This window comes from Eubalaena glacialis, chromosome 1 (genome assembly GCF_028564815.1).
Source record: "Eubalaena glacialis isolate mEubGla1 chromosome 1, mEubGla1.1.hap2.+ XY, whole genome shotgun sequence".
Taxonomy (NCBI): Eukaryota; Metazoa; Chordata; class Mammalia; order Artiodactyla; family Balaenidae; genus Eubalaena; species Eubalaena glacialis.
In genome coordinates this window covers 226,579,032-226,599,237 of record NC_083716.1, presented here as the reverse complement: position 1 = coordinate 226,599,237, position 20,206 = coordinate 226,579,032, and the positions used below count along the sequence as shown (strand labels likewise).

Below are 20,206 nucleotides of genomic sequence, written 5' to 3'. Positions count from 1 at the left end.
TGGATAATGGGACCCTGGCAGTGGCAGGCTGCACAGGCTCCCGGGAGGGGAGATGTGGATAGTGACCTGTGCTTGCACACAGGATTCTTATTGGCTGCAGCAGCAGCTTTAGCAGTTCATGCTCGTCTCTGGGGTCTGAGCTGATAGCCGCTCACGCCTGTCTCTGGAGCTCGTTTAGGCGGTGCTCTGCCTTCTGTGGGCAGACAGGGAACGATCACCTCTCCTCGTGCACCCTGAAACAATGGTCTCTTGACTCTTAAGCAGTTCCAGACTTTTTCCCGGACTCCCTCCCTGTTACCTATGGTGCACTAGCCCCCTTCAGGCTGTGTTCATGCAGCCACCCCAGTCCTCTCCCTGGGGTCTGATCTCTAAAGCCCGAGCCTCAGCTCCCAGCCCACACCCACCCTGGCAGGTGAGCAGACGAGCCTCTCAGGCTGGTGAGTGCTGGTATGCACTGATCCTCTGTGCAGGAATCTCTCCACTTTGCCTTCCGCATCCCTGTTGCTGCGCTCTCCTCCGTGGCTCCAAAGTTTTGCCCCCCCACGGTCTCCACCAGTGATGAGGCTTCCTAGTGCATGGAAACTTTTCCTCCTTCACAGTGCCCTCCCAGAGCTGCAGGTCCTGTCCCTATTCTTTTGTCTCTGTTTTTTCTTTTTTCTTTTGCCTTACCCAGGTACGTGGGGAGTTTCTTGCCTTTTAGGAAGTTGAGGTCTTCTGCCAGCGTTCAGTGGGTGTTCTGCAGCAGTTGTTCGACATGTAGATGTATTTTTGATGTATTTGTGGGGAGGAAGGTGAGCTCTACGTCTTACCTATCCATTCATCTGTTGATGGACATTTAGGTTGTTTCATGTCTTAGCTATTATAAATAGTGCTGATATGAACATTGGGGTGCATTTATCTTTTTGAATTATGGTTTTCTCCAAATATATGCCCAGGAGTGTGATTGCTGGATCATATGGTAGCTCCATTTCTAGTTTTTAAGGAATCTCCATACTGTTTTCCACAGTGGCAGTAACCAATTTACATTCCCACCAACAGTGTAGGAGGGTTCCCTTTTCTCCACACCCTCTCCAACATCTATTATTTGTAGACTTTGATGATGGCCATTCTGACTGGTGTGATGTGATACCTCATTGTAGTTTTGATTTGCATTTCTCTAATAATTAGCGATGTTGAGCATCTTTTCATGTGCTTTTTGGTCATCTGTATGTATTCTTTGGAGAAATATCTATTAAGATCTTCTACTCATAACCTTTTTTGAGTAGGTTATTGAGTAACTCAATAACCTTTTTTGATTGGGTCATTATTATTATTATTATTTTTTATATTGAGCTGCATGAGCTGTTTGTATATTTTGGAGATTAATCCCTTGTTGGTTGCATCATTTACAAATATTTTCTACCATCATGTGGGTTGTCTTTTCATTTTGCTTATGGTTTCCTTTGCTATGCAAAAGCTTTTAAGTTTAATTAGGTCCTATTTGTTTACTTTTGTTTTTATTTCCATTACTCTAGGAGGTGGACCCAAAAGGATCTTGCTGTGATTTATGTCAAAGAGTGTTCTGCCTATGTTTTCCTCTAAGAGTTTTATAGTAGCCAGTCTTACATTTAGGTCTTTAATCCATTTTGAGTTTATTTTTGTGTATGGTGTTAGGAAGTGTTCTAATTTCATTCTTTGACATGTAGCTGTCCAGTTTTCCCAGCACCACTTATTGAAGAGACTGTCTTTTCTCCATTGTATATTCTTGCTTCCTTTGTCATAAATTAGTTGACTATAGGTGTGTGGGTTTATTTCTGGGCTTTCTATCCTGTTCCATTGATCTATATTTCTGTTTTTGTGCCAGTACCATACTATTTTGATTACAGTAGCTTTGCATTATAGTCTGAAGTGAGGGAACCTGATTCCTCCTACTCAGTTTTTCTTTCTCAAGATTGCTTTGGCTATTTGGGGTCTTTTATGTTTCCATACAAATTAAAAAAAAATTTGTTCTAGTTCTGTTAAGAATGTCATTGGTAATTTGATAGGGATTGCATTGAATCTGTAGGTTGCCTTGGGTAGTATAGTGATTTTGACAATATTGATTCTTCCAATCCAAGAACATGGTATATTTTCCATCTGTTCATGTCATCTTTGATTTTTTTCATCAGCATCTTATAGTTTTCAGAGTACAGGTCTTTTGCCTCCTTAGGTAGGTTTATTCCTATGTACTTTATTCTTTTTGATGTGATGGTAAATGCGATTGTTTCCTTAATTTCTCTTTCTGATCTTTCATTGTTAGTGTATAGGAGTGAAACAGATTTCTGCATATTAACTTTGTATCCTGCAACTTTACCGAATTCATTGATGAGCTCTAGTAGTTTTCTCATAGCATCTTGAGGATTCTCTATGTATAATATCATGTCATCTGCAAACAGTGAACATTTTATCACTTCTTCTGATTGTTTCTTTTTGGGGGAGATTAATGATGAAGTCCCCCATATCATTTTTACTGTTCTACTCTTTTCCTTTAGCTTTCATTATTATTGATGGGATTTGTAGTCAATCCGGATGTACAGATGCAATACCAGGCAACGGCTGCCTGTTCTTCCATCTTTATGTTATTTAATATTTATCACCTAAATGATATCTCTATGCCTTGACTGTATTTTGTCAAGAGGTAGCATTTTCAGTTCATGCAAGGCATTCATCAGGCTTTAGGTATAAAGCTCTTGAATCAATTCCATCATGGGGGTAGTTTTTCCATACCACCGAGAAATTCTCCAACACTAACTGGGTGTCCTACAATTCAGCTCAATTCTGACACTATCTGCCTGGAGATAGCACCAGATGCTACAGGTTAAGGACTCAGTCCTGCAAGACTGCCCCCCCCCCCGCCGCCCCTCTTCATATGCCAGTCGCAAGCTCAAATTGTCAGTTGTGCTTCTGACTCACTAGCTATAGATTGGAGCGTCCAGTGACTCCCTCCTTGGGTTTGACTAATTTACTAGTGCAGCTCACAAAACTCAGAGAAACATTCTACTTATTAGATCATCAGCTTATTATAAAAAGATATAACTGAGGAACAGCAAAATGGAAGAGATGCATAGGGCAAGGTATAAGGAGGGCTTGGAGATTCTATTCCCTTTCTGAGTGCACCACTTTCCCTGAATCTCCATATTTCACCAACATAGATGCTCTCCAAATCCTGTCCTTTTCAATTTTTATGGAGGCTTCATTACATGGGCAAGATTAGGTTAGCTTTGGCCATCAGTGATTGATTCAACTTCCAGCTTCTCCCCACTCCACTCCTCAGAGGTCAGGGGGTGGGACTGAAAGTTCCAACCCTCAAATCATGTGGTTGGCTCTCTTGGCAGCCAGCCCCCATCCTTAGGTACTGTCCAAAAGTTACCTCATAACATAACAAGTTTTTGCTCTCATCACCTAGGAAATCCCAAGGGTTTAAGCAGCTGAGTCAAAAATGAGGACAAAGGCCAAATATGTACTTTTTATTATAAATCACAACATCACAAGGCATTTACATAAAATACAAATGCAGCATGTTATCTTGTTTTGACCCTTGTTTTTCCCTAAGAATTTACTCACACTTCCAGATAAGCTGCTGTTGCCTGCAGAATGGATGGTTCAGGCATTGCGTTTCTGCTATGAGGCTGGAGCAAGGGAAGAGAGTTCCCATAGAGGTCTGAGAGCTAAAGGAGTGAGCCAGATGCATGGAGAATCATCAAGCATCCAACACCACAGTCCACTTCCAAACACCAAGTCTATTGGGATATAGGCAGGATCTGCATCAAAATGATGAGACCAAGTGTTTGTTGACTGAAAAAAATGCACAACCTAAATGTTGAAAGTTATGCTTTATTCAGCAGACATTCTGAGGACTTCAAGCCCAGGACACAGCATCTCAGATAACGCTGAGAAACTGTTCCGAAGAGGCAAGCGGGGGAGCCAGGATATATAGAAGTTTTTGCAGCAGAAGACCAGGTAGGTGAAACATCAAAATATTACTGTTAATCAAAGAAAACCAGACATCTCAAGTTAATGAATTTAACGCCTTTCTATGTATGGGAAGATGCAAAGTCTGGGCTCATTTTGATTCCTAATTTTTTTTCTGAGTTGCAAAGTACACTTTTTTATTTTTATTTTTTAAGGAGCTCTACCTTTTGCTTTAGGACAGAGAATCTCAGAAGAGTCTTAAACATGTGTGGGTCCGTAGCTGCGAATTTCAAACCTTTGGGCCTGCCATTTAAAAAAATACAAATTAATCTTTCACATGAGAATACACTAAAATTAAATATGGAGGTTTAACTTGCATTAAGGGTTGGAAAATAGTTTGACAACGTCGTGGTTTTCTTTATCTTGACCTGAATGTATATTTCTATTGTGAAAATTGACATTTGTGCCTGTAGAGTCCCAGAGAACCGAGGGAAAAACACTTATTCCAGGACACCTAATATAGTGTCATTCACCCATTGTGCACTCAGCACATGTGTTATTGAAGGCTCCTTCCCCTGTTCAATTAAACACATCTAATCCATGCCTTGTAAACAATTGGGCTTCAGCCATATTTTGTCAACCAACTCCCTGGAGAGCCCTCGATATGGAAACAGTATGGCTCATGTTGACCTGACTGAAGGTAGGCTTGACAGCTGAACCCTCCTTGATGTAGGGAAGCTGAGCTTCAGGCTTCAGGGTTTGCCCGACCATCAAAGCCCAGATTTACTGCTTAGCTGAAAAGACACTGCCTGGCTTCTGGGATGAGGGACAGTTTTTGCGTTATATCTTTTCCTCAGTTCCGTCTTTTGGATTGCCCTAGATGCCACCAGAAATGTACTTTCTCATGGTCTCTACAACCTTGCAGGTCTAGCTCAGTTCCTATCTCCTCCAGAGTCTCCCATAATTACTCAACCCCACTTTAATCTCTTAGCTGCAGTGTCCTGTCAGCAGCTAATTTTCATGTATTGTTATTTTATGTCTTGTCATTTCATCTAGGCCGGCTTCCCCTGGGACATGCGTGCTGCCTTACACTCTGGTTATGTGCCACAGTCCTCAGGATACAGCAAATGACAATCAAAGTCTTATAACTTTAGAAACTATCGGAAATACATTTTTGGCCTCTCGCCTTCTGAGATGGCCCACACTCCGTCTATGGGAGTGTGTTTCTCCCAGGGTCACTCTCACTCTCTGAGACAGACAGCTTTCTGGCTATGGAATGTGTATCTCTCTAAATAAACCTGCTTTCACTTTACCTAAAAAAAGAAAAAAAAGAAAAAGAAAAAAGAAAAAAAAGAAAATACATTATTTACTCACAGGCCAAAAAGCCCAGGGATTCTGTGCCACTGCCAAAGCAAACTAGCAATTGTAAGAAATATGTCTCACACAAGGAGATTTTTCAATACCCCTGCCACTTACTTAGGTGAGTTGAGACTATCTTGGGGGCGGGTCATCTTTACAATGGGAGAAAACCAACAAACAATAGCCTTGTAGAGTCATATTCCAGGTCAAGTGGCCTGGAATCTCATCCTGTAGGAATTTGTATTTTCGACGTTTGTATCTTCCTTGAATAATAGCAATCACTTAAGATATTTAAAAATAAGTTTCAAATTAAAATTTAGACTTGAGGCTAGTTCCATGTATATTCCTTTAAACATTGTTTAAAATTGAGTTACAATTTACATACAGTAAATTTCACTCATAGGCCGTCATGTAACCACCACCACAACCAAGATACAGAGCACTTCCATCACCACCCCACCAAATTCACCCAACCTTTCACAGTTAACTCCTTCCCCCATGCTCAGGTATCAGGTAAGAACTGGTCAGTTTTCTGTCCCTAGAGTTTTGCTTTTTCCAGAATGTCCTAAATGGAATCACGCAGTGTGGAGCCTTTTGAGTCTTCTTTCAGTTAGCACAATGCATTTGAGGTTCATCCATGTGGCTGTGTGTATCAGTAGTTTTTTCCTTTTTATTGCTGAGCATGCATATTCTTTTATGGATTATTGGAATCTTGGTTTTACAAGGAGTTGGGGGATCTGAGGTCACTATTGACAACCTGTGTACACCTGTGACCGATGCCTCCCTTGGTTCACACTGACTGTACTGTCTGCGGCCACTGTGATCTTCCATGCCAGGACCCAAGTTAAAGAAATATGTGAAGGGACCGGCTGACCCTTCTTGGGAAGACCGAGGTGCCGGAGGAGGTAAAGTGTTGCCTGGTGACATTTGGGATTTACATTTGGGGGTTGAGAGAGGTGAGCAGAGGCCACCGCACTGAGCATTAATCCCTCCTTGTATGCCTGTGTGTTGGGAATAGTATTTTTTTAACTTGCATTACTGTAGTTTGATTACACATCCCGTCAAATGTACATATATAAAAACAAAAAGATAATTATGGAGAAGGAAGTTGACAGGACAATAAGAGATCTTTTTGTGTTCCCAATATACTCGCCACACATCCAAGTTTCCAAGTATCTTGTCTAGGTCAGAGCTAGAAATTTTCCTAAGACCAAGTCACAAGGATGTACATACTTGGAAAATCCCAAATCTATTTCCAAGACTGTTTTTAATCATTTGGAACCACAGTTTCCCAGAATCCCACCCCTTCTCTGCTCCGCCTCCGAGGCTGCCACCTGCTCTCAGCTGGGTGTTTAGAATGGCCTCCTATCCTGTCTCTGTGCCTCTGCCCTGGCCCCTCCATTTATTCTAACCCAGCAGCTATAGTGGTTCCCAATGAACAAAGCAAATCTCTCATTCCTCGGCTCAAACCATGCAATGATTGCCATTTCCCTTGGAGGACAAGCCATTGTCCTTTCTTCACATGCAGGGTCCCACCCAGTTTGACCTCACCCCCTTCTACCCTCACTCCACTCACTCTGGGGCAGACACACTGACTCTGTGATGTTCCAGGACATTATTCCCTCACCTCCTTCAAATCTTTGCTTAAACCACCTTCTCAATGATGTCCACTCTGTCCTCCCCATCTGGAAATTTAACTGTTGCTCACCCCCATTTCAGGAGCTCTAGATCACTTTTACTGTATTTTTTCCCTACTTGCTGAGAGCTATAAACTCTTACGATAATGCGTAGATTCTTGATATAGCTGCAAGACTTAAGATGAATCACATTTCTAAACTGTTAATCATAATTCTGATTCTTTGGTTCAGTTTGAAGCCAGAAACTGTGATAGATGCTGGGGATGAATGCTTTACTAAGAACATGGGCAAGGAGGTAAAGGAAACTCTGCAAACAAAGCAGAAGACAATTGGGGAAAGGTCAGGGGAAAATTCAGAAGAAGCGGTCTCTCAATTCTGGCAGAAGGATGAGCAAAAGTTTGCAGATCAGACAAGGGGAGGGTATTGTTTCATGTAGATAAGAGTAGATGTGGAAAAGGCATAGAGCTGTGGAACCACACTGGGGCTAAACCACAGAAGTGAAGTATCGTTTGAGAGGTGAGTGTAGGTGGGGTGGCGTTGTGGTGGCAGGAGACAAGTTTGGACCACTGGGCGGGGCCAGATCATAAGGGGTCTTTACCCCCTACTAAGGAGTCTGGACTTGATCGAACAAGGTCACTAATGCAACTTAATTTAGAAAGTCTGCTAACTTGCTCCATATTAGGGATTTATCTTAGCTTGACAATGACATCTTTGATTAAGAAATGTTTAATTTTCTTTACTTAGTCTAAATCCAAAAAATCATGCACATAAGAAGTTGAGGGTCTAGAGAATAGGGTGGCAGTGCATGCTTTCAGCTGCCTAGGAAAGAATATTTTGTATATAAACATTCTTGTGTAAATCTATGCACAGGTCAAATGAAAAGCTATTTTGCAGTGTCACACTATCTTTAGATGTGTGACAAGGAACTCATAATTTAGCATATTTAAGAGATTTCTCCACGAGAAATAACCATACTGAGATAATTGGGTTTTCAATACTCCCTTTCTTAAATTGCAGAGATTCCTTTAGCCATTTTAACAAATCAAGATTCTCAGGAGAAAACAAAGCAAAAAAATCAATCTCTACAATCTTTCTCTTTACACCTCCTCATTTCTGCTCCCCAGGATATGAAGTTTAATCTCCTACTCCCCCCCCACTTTTTTTGCAGTTTTTTTCTTCAGCGATCTTCGGATACCTTTGGCCCTGAGTTCAGTGTGTTTCAGTGGCTCATTTAGGTCACTGAAAATGAGTTCTCCTCTGGCCTGATCATGACGGAAAGCAAAATTATCTTTCCCAATGATTCTATTGATCCAGGAGACACTCTGGGAGTCATAAAAGATGTCAGTGCAGATTTGCCTGCTGTTTACATTGAAGGTAACACAGTCATGAATATCCAAAGAGATACAGAATAAACCATTTTGCTAACTATTGGGTTTAAAGGTTTTCCTACAAGTGCAGTAATCGAGTGACATGAGGTCATATTTTTTCAGGAATCTTATTACTTAGTAAAATGAGCTGTTTTTTCTAGACAGGTTTGACTGGGAGGTAGATGATGTGATTTGCCAGTGATCACTGATCAATGATGTGTCCACTTAGTTCTTAGTGCAATAAATTCATGGGGGATATAAGGATCCATTGACTGAAAATTCCCTTTTGCTTGTTGGAAATTACTGAAGTGTGCTTTAAAATAATCTAAATAATCCATTTTTAGTACTTGACGAGATGTTGAAGTTTTATCCCCTTGCAAAATCAAAATCTGCTGCTTAGTATGTTAATGTGTTATTTGCAAAGCTAATACCATAATTTCAAGCCCAAAGACTCCCCAAACCCTTGCAAATCAATCAAAGAAAAGTCAGGCATTCAATATGCATGAGGGAGGGTCCCATATATCTGTAGGTCACTGCCGAGTCAAGACAGATAAGACACAAGGCCTGATGAACTGGGTTCTAGTTCTGTCTTCATCAACAATTGTCTTTACAAGTCAATTAAACTATCTGAGCCTCAATTTTTCTTTTCTTTTTTTTTTCAAATCTGTAAAATAAAGAAATAAACATATATTATTTAGTTAAAATAAAGGATCTTAAACTTCTCTAAAACTATATATCATCCTTTTGCTCTTATTCTTGGTAGGTGATAACCTTCTGCTTGTAACTTTCAAGGAATAAACTCAAGCCTGGGAACTTAAATTGTATCACACTCCTGAGTTGAAGAATGAGATTAATTAAAAATGTTAATCTCTAAATTGACAAGTTTAGGTATTTTCCTATAGCTTTCATTTATTTGTACCACTTGGTGATTAATAACGAACAATAAATGTTTTTAATAAGTATCAGACAATTAAATGAGAATTCCTAGGAACTGACCTGGCATAGTTATTTTTAAAAGCTCCCCAGATACATTAATATGCAGCCACTGGTATGAACACTTACCATATAGGTATTCTGATCTTTCCTCTTCACATCTTAAGTGAAGCCCACTGTGCAAATATGCATCCAGACCAAAATAATGATTGAGCTGAACTAACTCATGCATGAGACAAAAATCTGTGAATATCTGCAAAAGTGGCTAGCTAAAATGTGAGATCTTTGAGAAAGAAAACTCAATTGCATGTGCAATCAGCCCTCCATTTTCTCAACAAAACATAAAACCACCGAAAGGATAAAGTTAGAGCAAGTGGAAGGACAGTGGTTTTATTTTATTTTATTTATTTTTAAATTTATTTATTATTTATTTTTGGCTGCGTTGGGTGTTCCTTGCTGTGCGCGGGCTTTCTCTAGTTGTGGCGAGCGAGGCCTACTCTTCGTTGCGGTGCACAGGCTTCTCATTGCGGTGGCTTCCCTTGTTGTGGAGCACGGGCTCTAGGCGCGCGGGCTTCAGTAGTTGTGGCTTGCGGGCTCTAGAGCTCAGGCTCAGTGGTTGCGGTGCAAGGGCTTAGTTGCTCCGAGGCATGTGGGATCTTCCTGGACCAGGGCTTGAACCTGTGTCTCCTACATTGGCAGGTGGATTCTTAACCACTGAGCCACCAGGGAAGTCCCAGGACAGTGGTTTTAGATTTAGGTTGTGCGTGTGTGTGTTTTATATTTTAAAGAGATTTCATCAGGTTCTTTTTCTGTGATGTTTAGAAGTATTAATCATCCCAACACATAAGAAATTAATTATGTGGAGAATCAGGTGCATGGCCTAACTACGTAATTCTTGGTTGCCATAGAAACAGAATATAGATTTTGCTTGCCTATCACAGGTTCCTGGTATGTGTGGGGCTCTGCCCACAGAGGTAACTTAAGCAAGGTCTTTTCCACTCCTGCAGATGTACCATCCCTGTTTCTATGTCTCTATTTTTCACTTTATTGTCAGGCCGGATAACAGGACTACTTACAAACCTATCTAGTTTATTAATATGCCAATATGTATTCTGAGAAAAAAAAATCGTGGACAGTGAAAGAGAAGGATGTAACTTTACATAAGCCAATTGACTTTTTGGACCTTGGTTTTATTATTTCTGAAATGTAAGGATGGAATTAAATATTTTATAAAGTATGTTGAAGTCTAGATCCTAGGAATCTTCAAACATAGTGTATGAACAAGATTTTATAAAGGTTATGATTTAGTCACCTTGAGAGTTTTAAATTGCATTGTTTCTGAGAACTGGAAACTTAAAAAATGCTAAATGTCTCTGACTGCCAGTTTTTGTCTCACCCTTTTTGCAAATTGATTCATGGAGAAGTTTGGTAAAATAAATGAGCATAGTTGGAATCTAATTTTTAAAAAAGCTATGTAAGCTTCTAAACTAAGGAAAATGTTGGAAAACTCAGGATACACAAGATACTGAGTTTTTTTAGTATGTATAAGATATTTTTTTAGCCTGATATCAACTGGTCCTTTGATATACACAGATTCTTGGTTCAGCTCACTGAACCTCTGTCTACTAAACCTTAGATAAAAGGGATTCTCCCCTAGCTAGTCTCCTAAGGCAGGCACTGCTTTTGCATCTCTTAAAGTATTCACCAAATTCTCCAGGTTAAGTGCCTTTTGCCCACTGCTAGATTCCAAAGAACCTGAAGGTTGTATTCCTTGATGTTTCTCTTAGAGAGCCTTTGAACATTAAGAGGTGCTTAAGCAAGATTTGTTGAATGAACACATTTATTCTAAATAGTATTTAGGGAAAGCTGGAGGTAACAAAGGAGCACTTAATCTCAACCCACGGTAGTAAATAGAGGTCACAGATAATGTTCGATAGCTCATCTGTGTTCTTCAGTGGACAACGTGAAAGATGATACCTTTAGGGGTTGGTCAAGCCTCTAATTTAGTAGATTAAATAGTTCCCACTTTCAGGTCAAAGAGACGAAGCCTTTCTTCAGTTAAATATCCCAGGAAATTACTTCTGCACACACATCACTGTTAAACCACTGTTAGTTAAGCTTTTTCCTGCTTCTCGGCTTTGTTCCTTCGGTCTGGAGCTCTCCTCCTCCAGATCTTTCAGGCTGGCTTCAGGGTAGACACCACTTTGCGTTCAGATCAAATATCACTTTTTAAGAGATGCTCACCACCCTATGTAAAGCAGTTCCAGTGCCCGGCCCAGTACGGGGCACGTGGTAACTGCTTTTTAACATATTGTTTAATTAATGCACACAGCCAAGGGTGGGACAAAGAAAAGGCTTCCACACCCTTGGTGCCAAAGGCAAGCCAAAACCCATTTTCACAAGGGTTCGGGTGCTGGAGCTCCATCTGTCCTCCGCGTCACGCGCTCTCCTCCTGCTTCTTCTCCACGCACATTGGCTACGCTTTCCCTTGCTTTTCTACCTGCGCTATGGAGAGCTGGATGCGCAATTTGCTTGGCCCAGCGCAAAGTGAAAATGTTGGGCTCCTGGTTCGAAAATCAAGAAAACAGCGTTTCGCTTTCTCCGGTGGTCTTTCTCCACCAGTCATGGCGGTTTTTATTTGCTATTTAAAATGATCCCTCCTCACTGGGATACTCGCGGCGAGGGGAGTGCCGACCTCCCAGGAGCCGGGGCTTGTGCCTAAACCCACCACGTTGGTGTCCAAGTTCAGGTCCTCCCGGAGCAAGGTCCCCGCGGAGCCAGGGCAGCGGGAGAGGGACCCAGCACCTGTCCCCAGGAAGCGGGACGCACCTGAGAGGAGGCTGCAGCCCTTGTGGATGCTCCCAGCAAACTTCACACAGATGCGATTACTAAGCGTTTCAAGACGGCTACTGCAGCAGTAGTATTCCACTCTATGGATTTGTTTATCCATCCATTTGCTGCTTCCAGTTTTTGCTGTTGCAAATAAACCTGCTATGAACATTCATGTAATAATCTTTGTATAGATGCATACTTTCATTTGTCTCAGGAAAATACCTAAGAAGTGGGATAGCTGGATCATATGGTAGATATATGTTTAACTTTTTAAGAAATTGCCAAACCGTTTTCCAACACGGTTGAACGATTTTCTCACCAGCAGTGAAGGAGTGTTCAAGTTGCTCCATATCTTTGCCAACACTTGATATGGTCAGTCTATTTTGAAAGTAGTGGTGTGTCTAATTTGTATGTAGTAGTGTCTCATTGAGGTTCTAATTTGCATATCCATAATGACTGGTGATGCCAAGCATATTTTAATGTGTCCATTTGCCATCCATTTATCTTCTTTAGTAAATATCTGTTCAAATCTTATACCCATTTGTTTTATTGGGTTTGTTTTCTAATTAGAGTTTATTAGAGTGTTTAATATATTCTGCGTTCAAGTCCTTTTTCAGGTAGAAGACTTGCAAATATTTTCTCCCAGACTGTGGCTTATGCTTTTATTTTATTAACAGTGTCTTTCAAAGAGCAGTTGTTATTTTGATGAAGTCCAGTTTTTTTCTTCTATGGATTGTGATTTTGATCATATCTAAGAAATCTTTGCCTAACCCTACATCATAAAGATTTTCTCCTATGTTTCTTCTAGAAGTTTTACAATGTTAGGTTTTGCATTTAGGTCTGTGATCCATTTTGAATTGAGTTTCGTATATAGTGTAAGGCATGGATTGAAGTTCTACACAGGAACTAAAGAGCCCTGGAAATAGTAACTATGTGAGTAAAAAGACTTTTTTATCATTTAAATATTTTGTTTAAAGCAAAGGCAATAACAATATAGTATGGTGTTTAAACTATAAGTAGAAAACATTTGATGATAGCAATGGTGTACAGACTGGGAGGAAAGAAATGAAAGTATGCTTTCTTAAAGTTCTTACAGGATACCCGAATGTTACTTGCAGGCAGAGTGTGATAAGGTAAAGAGGACACTCTGAACCTAGAGAAACCACTAAATAACAATACAGAGAGTTATAGTTAATATGCCAGCAAGAGATCCAAAAGCAGGCAGAAAAAGAGGAAAAACAGAACAAAGAACAAATGGAACAGATGGAAAACAGATAAGTTGTAGCTTTAAACGCAACTACATCAGAAATCACAGTAAATATAAGCAACGATGTCTTTTATAACCTGATCTTGAATATCCGTCATCAACAGGAGCCATGTGGGAATGTGGGTAGAGATGGTCTGTTGGAGTCGGTAGAAGTTTTCTTCTGATTCTTTAAGTTTTCTCAGTAAAGTTGGATGTGAGAAAACCAACTTTTAGCTGAGAAAATCTTGTCTAATTTAGGTTGTTACCCTCAAGATGAGCATCATCCTGAATTTATTTTTATTTTCTTAATTTGATCCTGAACAAGTGAGGCATAGAAAAGAAATTCCAGATAAACATTAAACTGATTCTAATTAAACAGACAAATGGGGAGCTAAAATGTGTTTTCGATTGCCTTAAATCTACAAGGCAAAAAATATTGTAATAATTAACACAGCTAGGAATCTGCACCAGGTGCATCTCCCTCATTCGTCTAGAACGCTTACTGGGAATTAATATTAATAGGGTAGTTTCCATCGAGACTTTTGCAGCTTCAAAGACCATGACATCACAGCAGTGATGCCCCTGGCAGCTTTGAGACTTGTGTGTGTCTGTCCATGTCCAGTGTATCTTTTCCAACCAACCCATCAACAAATACTTCTTGAGCTCCAATCATGCAAGCAGCACAGTGCTAGACACTCTTAATATTCCCCTAGTTCAAGATCAAGGGCTGTTCAATTAATTGCTGCAGCTTTTCTTCTAACAGAAAATCTCTCATAAATTAAGAAGAAAATGATACATATACACTGGAGAACTCTGTTTCAATTGCTTTATGTATCATCATGCCAAACCAACAGTGCTTTAAAAAGGCCCACAGACACCATGGAAATATCCACTAAGTGCAAGAACATAAGTATTTTTTCTGTAGCTCTCCCCTGACAAGTCCTAACACAGCACTCTTAAAGAATGAAAGACAGCCTGGAATCAGAGCGCTGAGGAAGGGTGTACAATTAGTGAGCAAACCACCACCTTGAGTTGATTCTTGTCAGTTGTGATGGACCAAATTTGGTCTCCATTTGGTTTCTTTGGTTTACACCTGAGAAGACCTCAGTGCCTTTGGAGTGAAAGTAATTTAACATATAATTTAGCTACATGAATATTTGCAGTTTGCAAATGGAAAGGAGACACTCCAGTGTGGGAGATGAAGTTTGCTTCTTAAGACAAAAGTTCACTTAATTATGGTCCCATAATTTAGGAAAGAAACAAAAGCAGAGATGTCTCCTGACTTCTCTATTAATCTGAAAACTGCTCCATCTACTATCTTTTGATCTAAGTGGAGAGGACATTATTCAGTTATCCTAGAAACTACATAGTTCAAGTCCACTGTGTACTAAAACTAAGACCATAAATATCTTCTATTTTAGGCAGTGATTGTGTCTCTGTATCTGTGTGTTGTGTGTATGAGTGTGCATGATTTTTTTTAAAGGAACATCAGCAAGACATATTTAATAAATTAATGTTTGCTTCTCGAGTGCCACATGTGGCTGTGATAGTAAATTTGCTGCTACCCATGGAGGTTGTGAAGGGAAGGGGCCCAGTGACCAGGCAGAGGTAAGACATTAAGAATCTGTGCAGAGACTTCCCTGGTGGCGCAGTGGTTAAGAATCCGCCTGCCAATGCAGGGGACACGGGTTCGATCCCTGGTCCAGGAAGATCCCATGTGCCACTGAGCAACTAAGCCTGCGCTCCACAGCTACTGAACCTGCACTCTAGAGCCCACAAGCCACAATTACTGAGCCCACGTGCCACAACTACTGAGCCGGCACGCCTAGAGCCTGTGCTCCACAACAAGAGAAGCCATCGCAATGAGAAGCCCGCACACCGCAACGAAGAGTAGCCCCCGCTTGCTGCAACTAGAGAAAGCCCGCGCACAGCAACGAAGACCCAACACAGCCAAAAATAAATAAATAAATTTATTTAAAAAAATACATATATATATAGAAGTACACGTACTACCTGTAGTTTGTTCTTCTATCTTTGGCCTTCTTAATGTAAATTTATTTGTGGTGAGGACCACCTGTCCTGATCGTTATTTTTTTTGCCATTTAAAAATTTTTTTAATTGAAATACAGTTGATTTACAATGTTCTGTTAGTTTCAGATATACAGCAAAGTGATTCAGTTATACATGCATACATATATATATTCTTTTGTTACGTTCTCTTCCATTATAGGTTATTACAAGATATTGACTATAGTTCCCTGTGCTATACTATTTCCCTTTTTTTTTTTAGGGAAAAAAAGCAGATATAACTGCAATATCACACCTCAGTAAAAAAAGGACTAATCTTCTGGGAGAGAATGGATACATGTATATGTATGGCTGAGTCGCTTTGCTGTGCATCTGAAACTATCACAACATTGTTAATTGGATATACTCCAATATAAAATAAAAAGTTAAATAAAAAAGGACTAATCTCTCCCTTTAAACATCAGAATGTAAGTTCATTGAAGTGAGGTCATAGGGATGAATCTGAATATCACCTAATTAGTAGCAAACATAAATTATTCACAAGATTCTGTTTTGTGTTATTAATCACAAAGCACATTCCTTGTACAAATTATTTTTTATACTATTGTAGGTAACATCTTCTGAAATATCATTTTTAAAATGTGTGTTGCAGGAACTTAGACTATAATTAATATTTGTAAACCATTTTTCATATCCAGCAAATGTGCTAAATTCTCCTACCAAAAGCTTTGGGTTTTATATGCACACAATCATGTCATCTGTTAATCATGACCATCTCTCATTTTCTAATTCCTAAGCCCCAGGAGTGGAATTAAAGATTCCCCTTGGTACTTTTTCAGGTTCTGAAGAGGCAGCAATGTTCCTGCATCTGTGGGAGCTTACATTCTAGTTGATGAAACAAGAGAGAAACACACGAGAAAGTACCAAATGGGGATGAACAGAAAACGTGGGGGAGTGCTGTGGTAGAGAGTGGCTACCTCCGACTGGACCTCAGGGAAGACTGGCCAGAGGAGGTGACTTCAAGTAGCAATCTACTATACAGCAACTGTGGATTTTGCACAAAAATGTGCATTCAGAAAACATTCCCCATCCCTTCTACACCTCCCAGACCTCCACAGCACCTTCCATGAAACCTCAGGCTTATGCCATCCCCCATCTGTCACCACCTGTTCTGATCATTATTTTTTTTGCCGTTTAAAAATTTTTTTAATTGAAATACAGTTGATCTACAATGTTCTGTTAGTTTCAGATATACAGCAAAGTGATTCAGTTATACATGCATACATATATATATTCTTTTGTTATGTTCTCTTCCATCATAGGTTATTACAAGATATTGACTATAGTTCCCTGTGCTATACTATTTCTACCTGTGACCAGACATGCCCCTTATTGCTAAATGGTCAAGCATTGGCTGGAATTAGTCATCAGTAGGGTGCTGTGGTCTTTCCAGTATCTGTACCTTAAGTTCTTGAGGGTATTGCTTGGGGGCATCTGATGAAAGCCCAAATGCTATTATTTAAAAATCAGATGAGCACAGCCATGTTCATGACAGCATTATTCACAATAACCAAAGAATGAAAGCAACCCATGTGTCCATTGACAGATGAATGGTAAACAAAGCATGGTACATACAAACAATGGAATATTATTCAGCCTTAAGAAGGAAGGAAATTCTGACACATGCTACAATATGGATGGAACTTGAGGCCATTAAGCTGAGTGAAACAAGCTGTTCACAAAAGGACAAACATTGCATGTTTCCACTTACATGAGGTCCCCAGGGTAGTCAGATTCAGAGAGACAGAAAGTAGATGGTGTTTGCTGGGGGCTGGGAGGAGGAAATCGGTAGTTATTGTTTAATGGATACAGAGTTTCAGTTTTGCAAAATGAAGTGTTCTAGAGATGGAATGTGGTTGCCCAACAATGTGAATATACTTAATGCCACTGAACTGCACACATAAAAATGGTCAAGATGATAAATTTTGTTATGTGTATTTTGCCACAATTAAAAAGAAAAAACAATCAGATGAGCAAGCAAGCTGAAACCCAGAGAAGGTTGCTACAAAAACCAGTTCTGATGTACTTCTTGGCTTATTTTTCTTGGCTTTGTTTCTTGTTATTATTCATGCTCACATTTGTGGTATTAATTAAAAAAAATTTTTGTCATTAAAGGTAACTTCATCCATAATGCCACAGGCATCCCTAAAGCTCAACAGTTTTAAATTTTTCTGTGGGTTGTGGGTTTCTTTTGGTGCATTTTCATCTTTTGTTTAACATTGAAATATGATAGTTTGCATTCTGTTTCCAAAACAAGTTCTCCATATATTAATTTACAGCATTGACTTACGCTTTATAATCCTAATATTAATTTTCAGGGGCCTGAGGACATTTTATTGAACTAACATGCCATCCTTTGTTGATCTATTTATTTCTGGAGGAATAGTTTTAGTTGTTTCTTGTTTTATTTGCTTTTGTAATTCCAAATCATGACCATTATCATTTTATATGTTTTCATTAAATTTAAAAAATGGAATGGGCTTTATAACTTAGAGATTATTCTTTTTTTTTTTTTTTTTAAAGTAGAGGGAAGGATTTTTTATTTATTTATTTATTTATTTATTTTTGGCTGTGTTGGGTCTTCGTTTCGTGCGAGGGCTTTCTCTAGTTGCGGCAAGCGGGGGCCACTCTTCATCGCGGTGCGCAGGCCTCTCACTATCACAGCCTCTCTTGTTGCGGAGCACAGGCTCCAGACGCGCAGGCTCAGTAGTTGTGGCTCACAGGCCTAGTTGCTCCGCGGCATGTGGGATCTTCCCAGACCAGGGCTCGAACCCGTGTCCCCTGCATTGGCAGGCAGATTCTCAACCACTGCGCCACCAGGGAAGCCCAGAGATTATTCATTTTTGACCTCATTTGAACAGAATCAAGGTGGTCATGCTCCTCAATTTAGGACGTATCATAAGTCTATATATGGATATTTAAATTCTTAAAATTTGATTTCTTCTTTCATTTATGATACCAGTCTCACTTCTCCTTCCTCTTCTCATGTATTTAACATACACACTTCCATCATTTTATTTACATGTATCCATAGTAGGTTTCATGTTTTGAAAAACCTACTTAAGTAGCATTGTGCTTTTAACCTCATTTGGTTCCTTACTTTTTCACTCAACATTGTAATTTTGAGATTTATCCACGTGGCTAAACACAAAGCCAGTTAATTCCTTCTAACCTTTGCATAGAATTCTATTTTATTGACAGTTCACGTTTAGATGGACGTCACTATGTCTATCTAACTCCTCGCTACTGAAAGCTATGCTTTTCCCAGCTCACAGGTTTACATCTCCCTTTGCACTTGTGAGGTAGTTTTTGTGGCAGGTACTTGCACGCAGGCCTGGGATTGCTAAATCCCGGGGCAACTGCAGCCACAGTTTCAAGAATACTGGAGGGTTTTTGTGAGGCCGCCCCGGGCGGCGGCGGCGGCAAGAAGAAGGACTCGCTGGGGACCGGGGGCTCGCCAGCCCACCTCATTATCAAGGATCTTGGAGAAATTCATTCAAGGCTGTTAGATCACAGACCAGTTATCCAAGGTGAAACCCGTTATTTTGTGAAAGAATTTGAAGAAAAACGTGGTCTTCGAGAAATGCGAGTTCTTGAAAACTTGAAGAACATGATCCATGAAACAAATGAGCGTACTCTTCCCACGTGTAGGGAAACGATGCAAGACAACTTAAACCAAGTTCTCCAGAGATTGCAAGCAGCTACTGACTCGGTCTGTAGACTCCAACAGAGGGAACAGGAGCGAAAAAAGATGCATAATGACCATTTAATAGCTAGTGAGAAACAGCATATAATGCAGTGGGAGGATTTCATGAAAGAACAACACAGCAAACAGGCTGAAGTGGACGAAGAGCACAGAAAAGCCATGGAGAGGCTTAAAGAACAATACGCCGAGATGGAGAAGGGCCTGGCAAAATGTCCAGCCTTTGGAGAACTTGAACCATAACAGTGACAAACTGATGAGAAAACATTAACTTCCCCTCAGAAACCGCTCCCACCAAACCGCTTAGCCTCTGCCTCAAGTTTATTAGCAATGTATTCAGTGGCACTCTTCTGCAGAAAAAAGAAACTGCTACCGGAGTCTTAGCTGTTTCCTAGAAGAAGAATGCCACATCTTCCCAGTTTCAAGTCCTGTATCTGCCTATATCTATAAATGGGGAGAAGTAGGAGGAAAATGGTATAAACATGCGCTTTGTTAATGAGGATTGGTCTTAGTTTCCATTGATTAACTCGGAGAACTGTAAATACAGACTTCTTAGAAAAGTAATTTAATTCATTCTCATGCAGGGTTAATGTTACTTTATTATTGTGGCTCAGAAGGCCGATATGGTGGCTGCCTGTCAGAGCCTCCCTGGCTCTTGGAGGAATGTGTACAGTGTTATTCCATGAGTAATGTACTGAGAAACAACTGTCCTGGGAGCAGAGACCACATTGAAGAGAGTCAAAACTTTGTCTCTGCTCTTCAAAGAGAGCCACGTTGGTCTCTGAATGGCCTGTTGGGAGGAGTTGCAGATTTTGCATGGCAGCGTGATGCCGTGTTTCACTGGATGACAAGACATGCTTGTTAAGTTTCTGGCCTTCCAGCACTTCATATTTTCAGCTTTTCAAATGTGCTCACAAGGAAAAGCTTACCAAAAATAGTTGACTTTTAACCTTTCCAAGAACCATAATCTTGCCCATAGATTTACCTCATTTTCACATGTGTTTTGCTGTGGGTAAGCTTTGTAAGATAATGTCTATACATGTTTCAACTGTTGAATGAGTAATCAGCAAAATCTGCCAAGGCGTCCCTCTGGAACCATATAAAGATTCTG

General features: G+C 40.1%; 1 protein-coding gene across 1 annotated transcript; it reads left to right on the top strand.

Annotated features, from left to right (window-relative positions):
* The first annotated feature begins 4,530 nt into the window (after positions 1-4,530).
* LOC133092012 (biogenesis of lysosome-related organelles complex 1 subunit 5-like) lies at positions 4,531-19,509 on the top strand. Its single transcript, XM_061191231.1, has 5 exons — positions 4,531-4,630; positions 5,796-5,802; positions 7,158-7,221; positions 8,162-8,300; positions 18,725-19,509. Exons 1-5 carry the CDS (start codon positions 4,531-4,533, stop codon positions 19,336-19,338), a joined length of 924 nt encoding a protein of 307 aa, XP_061047214.1. The 3' UTR covers positions 19,339-19,509.
* Positions 19,510-20,206: the final 697 nt, after the last annotated feature.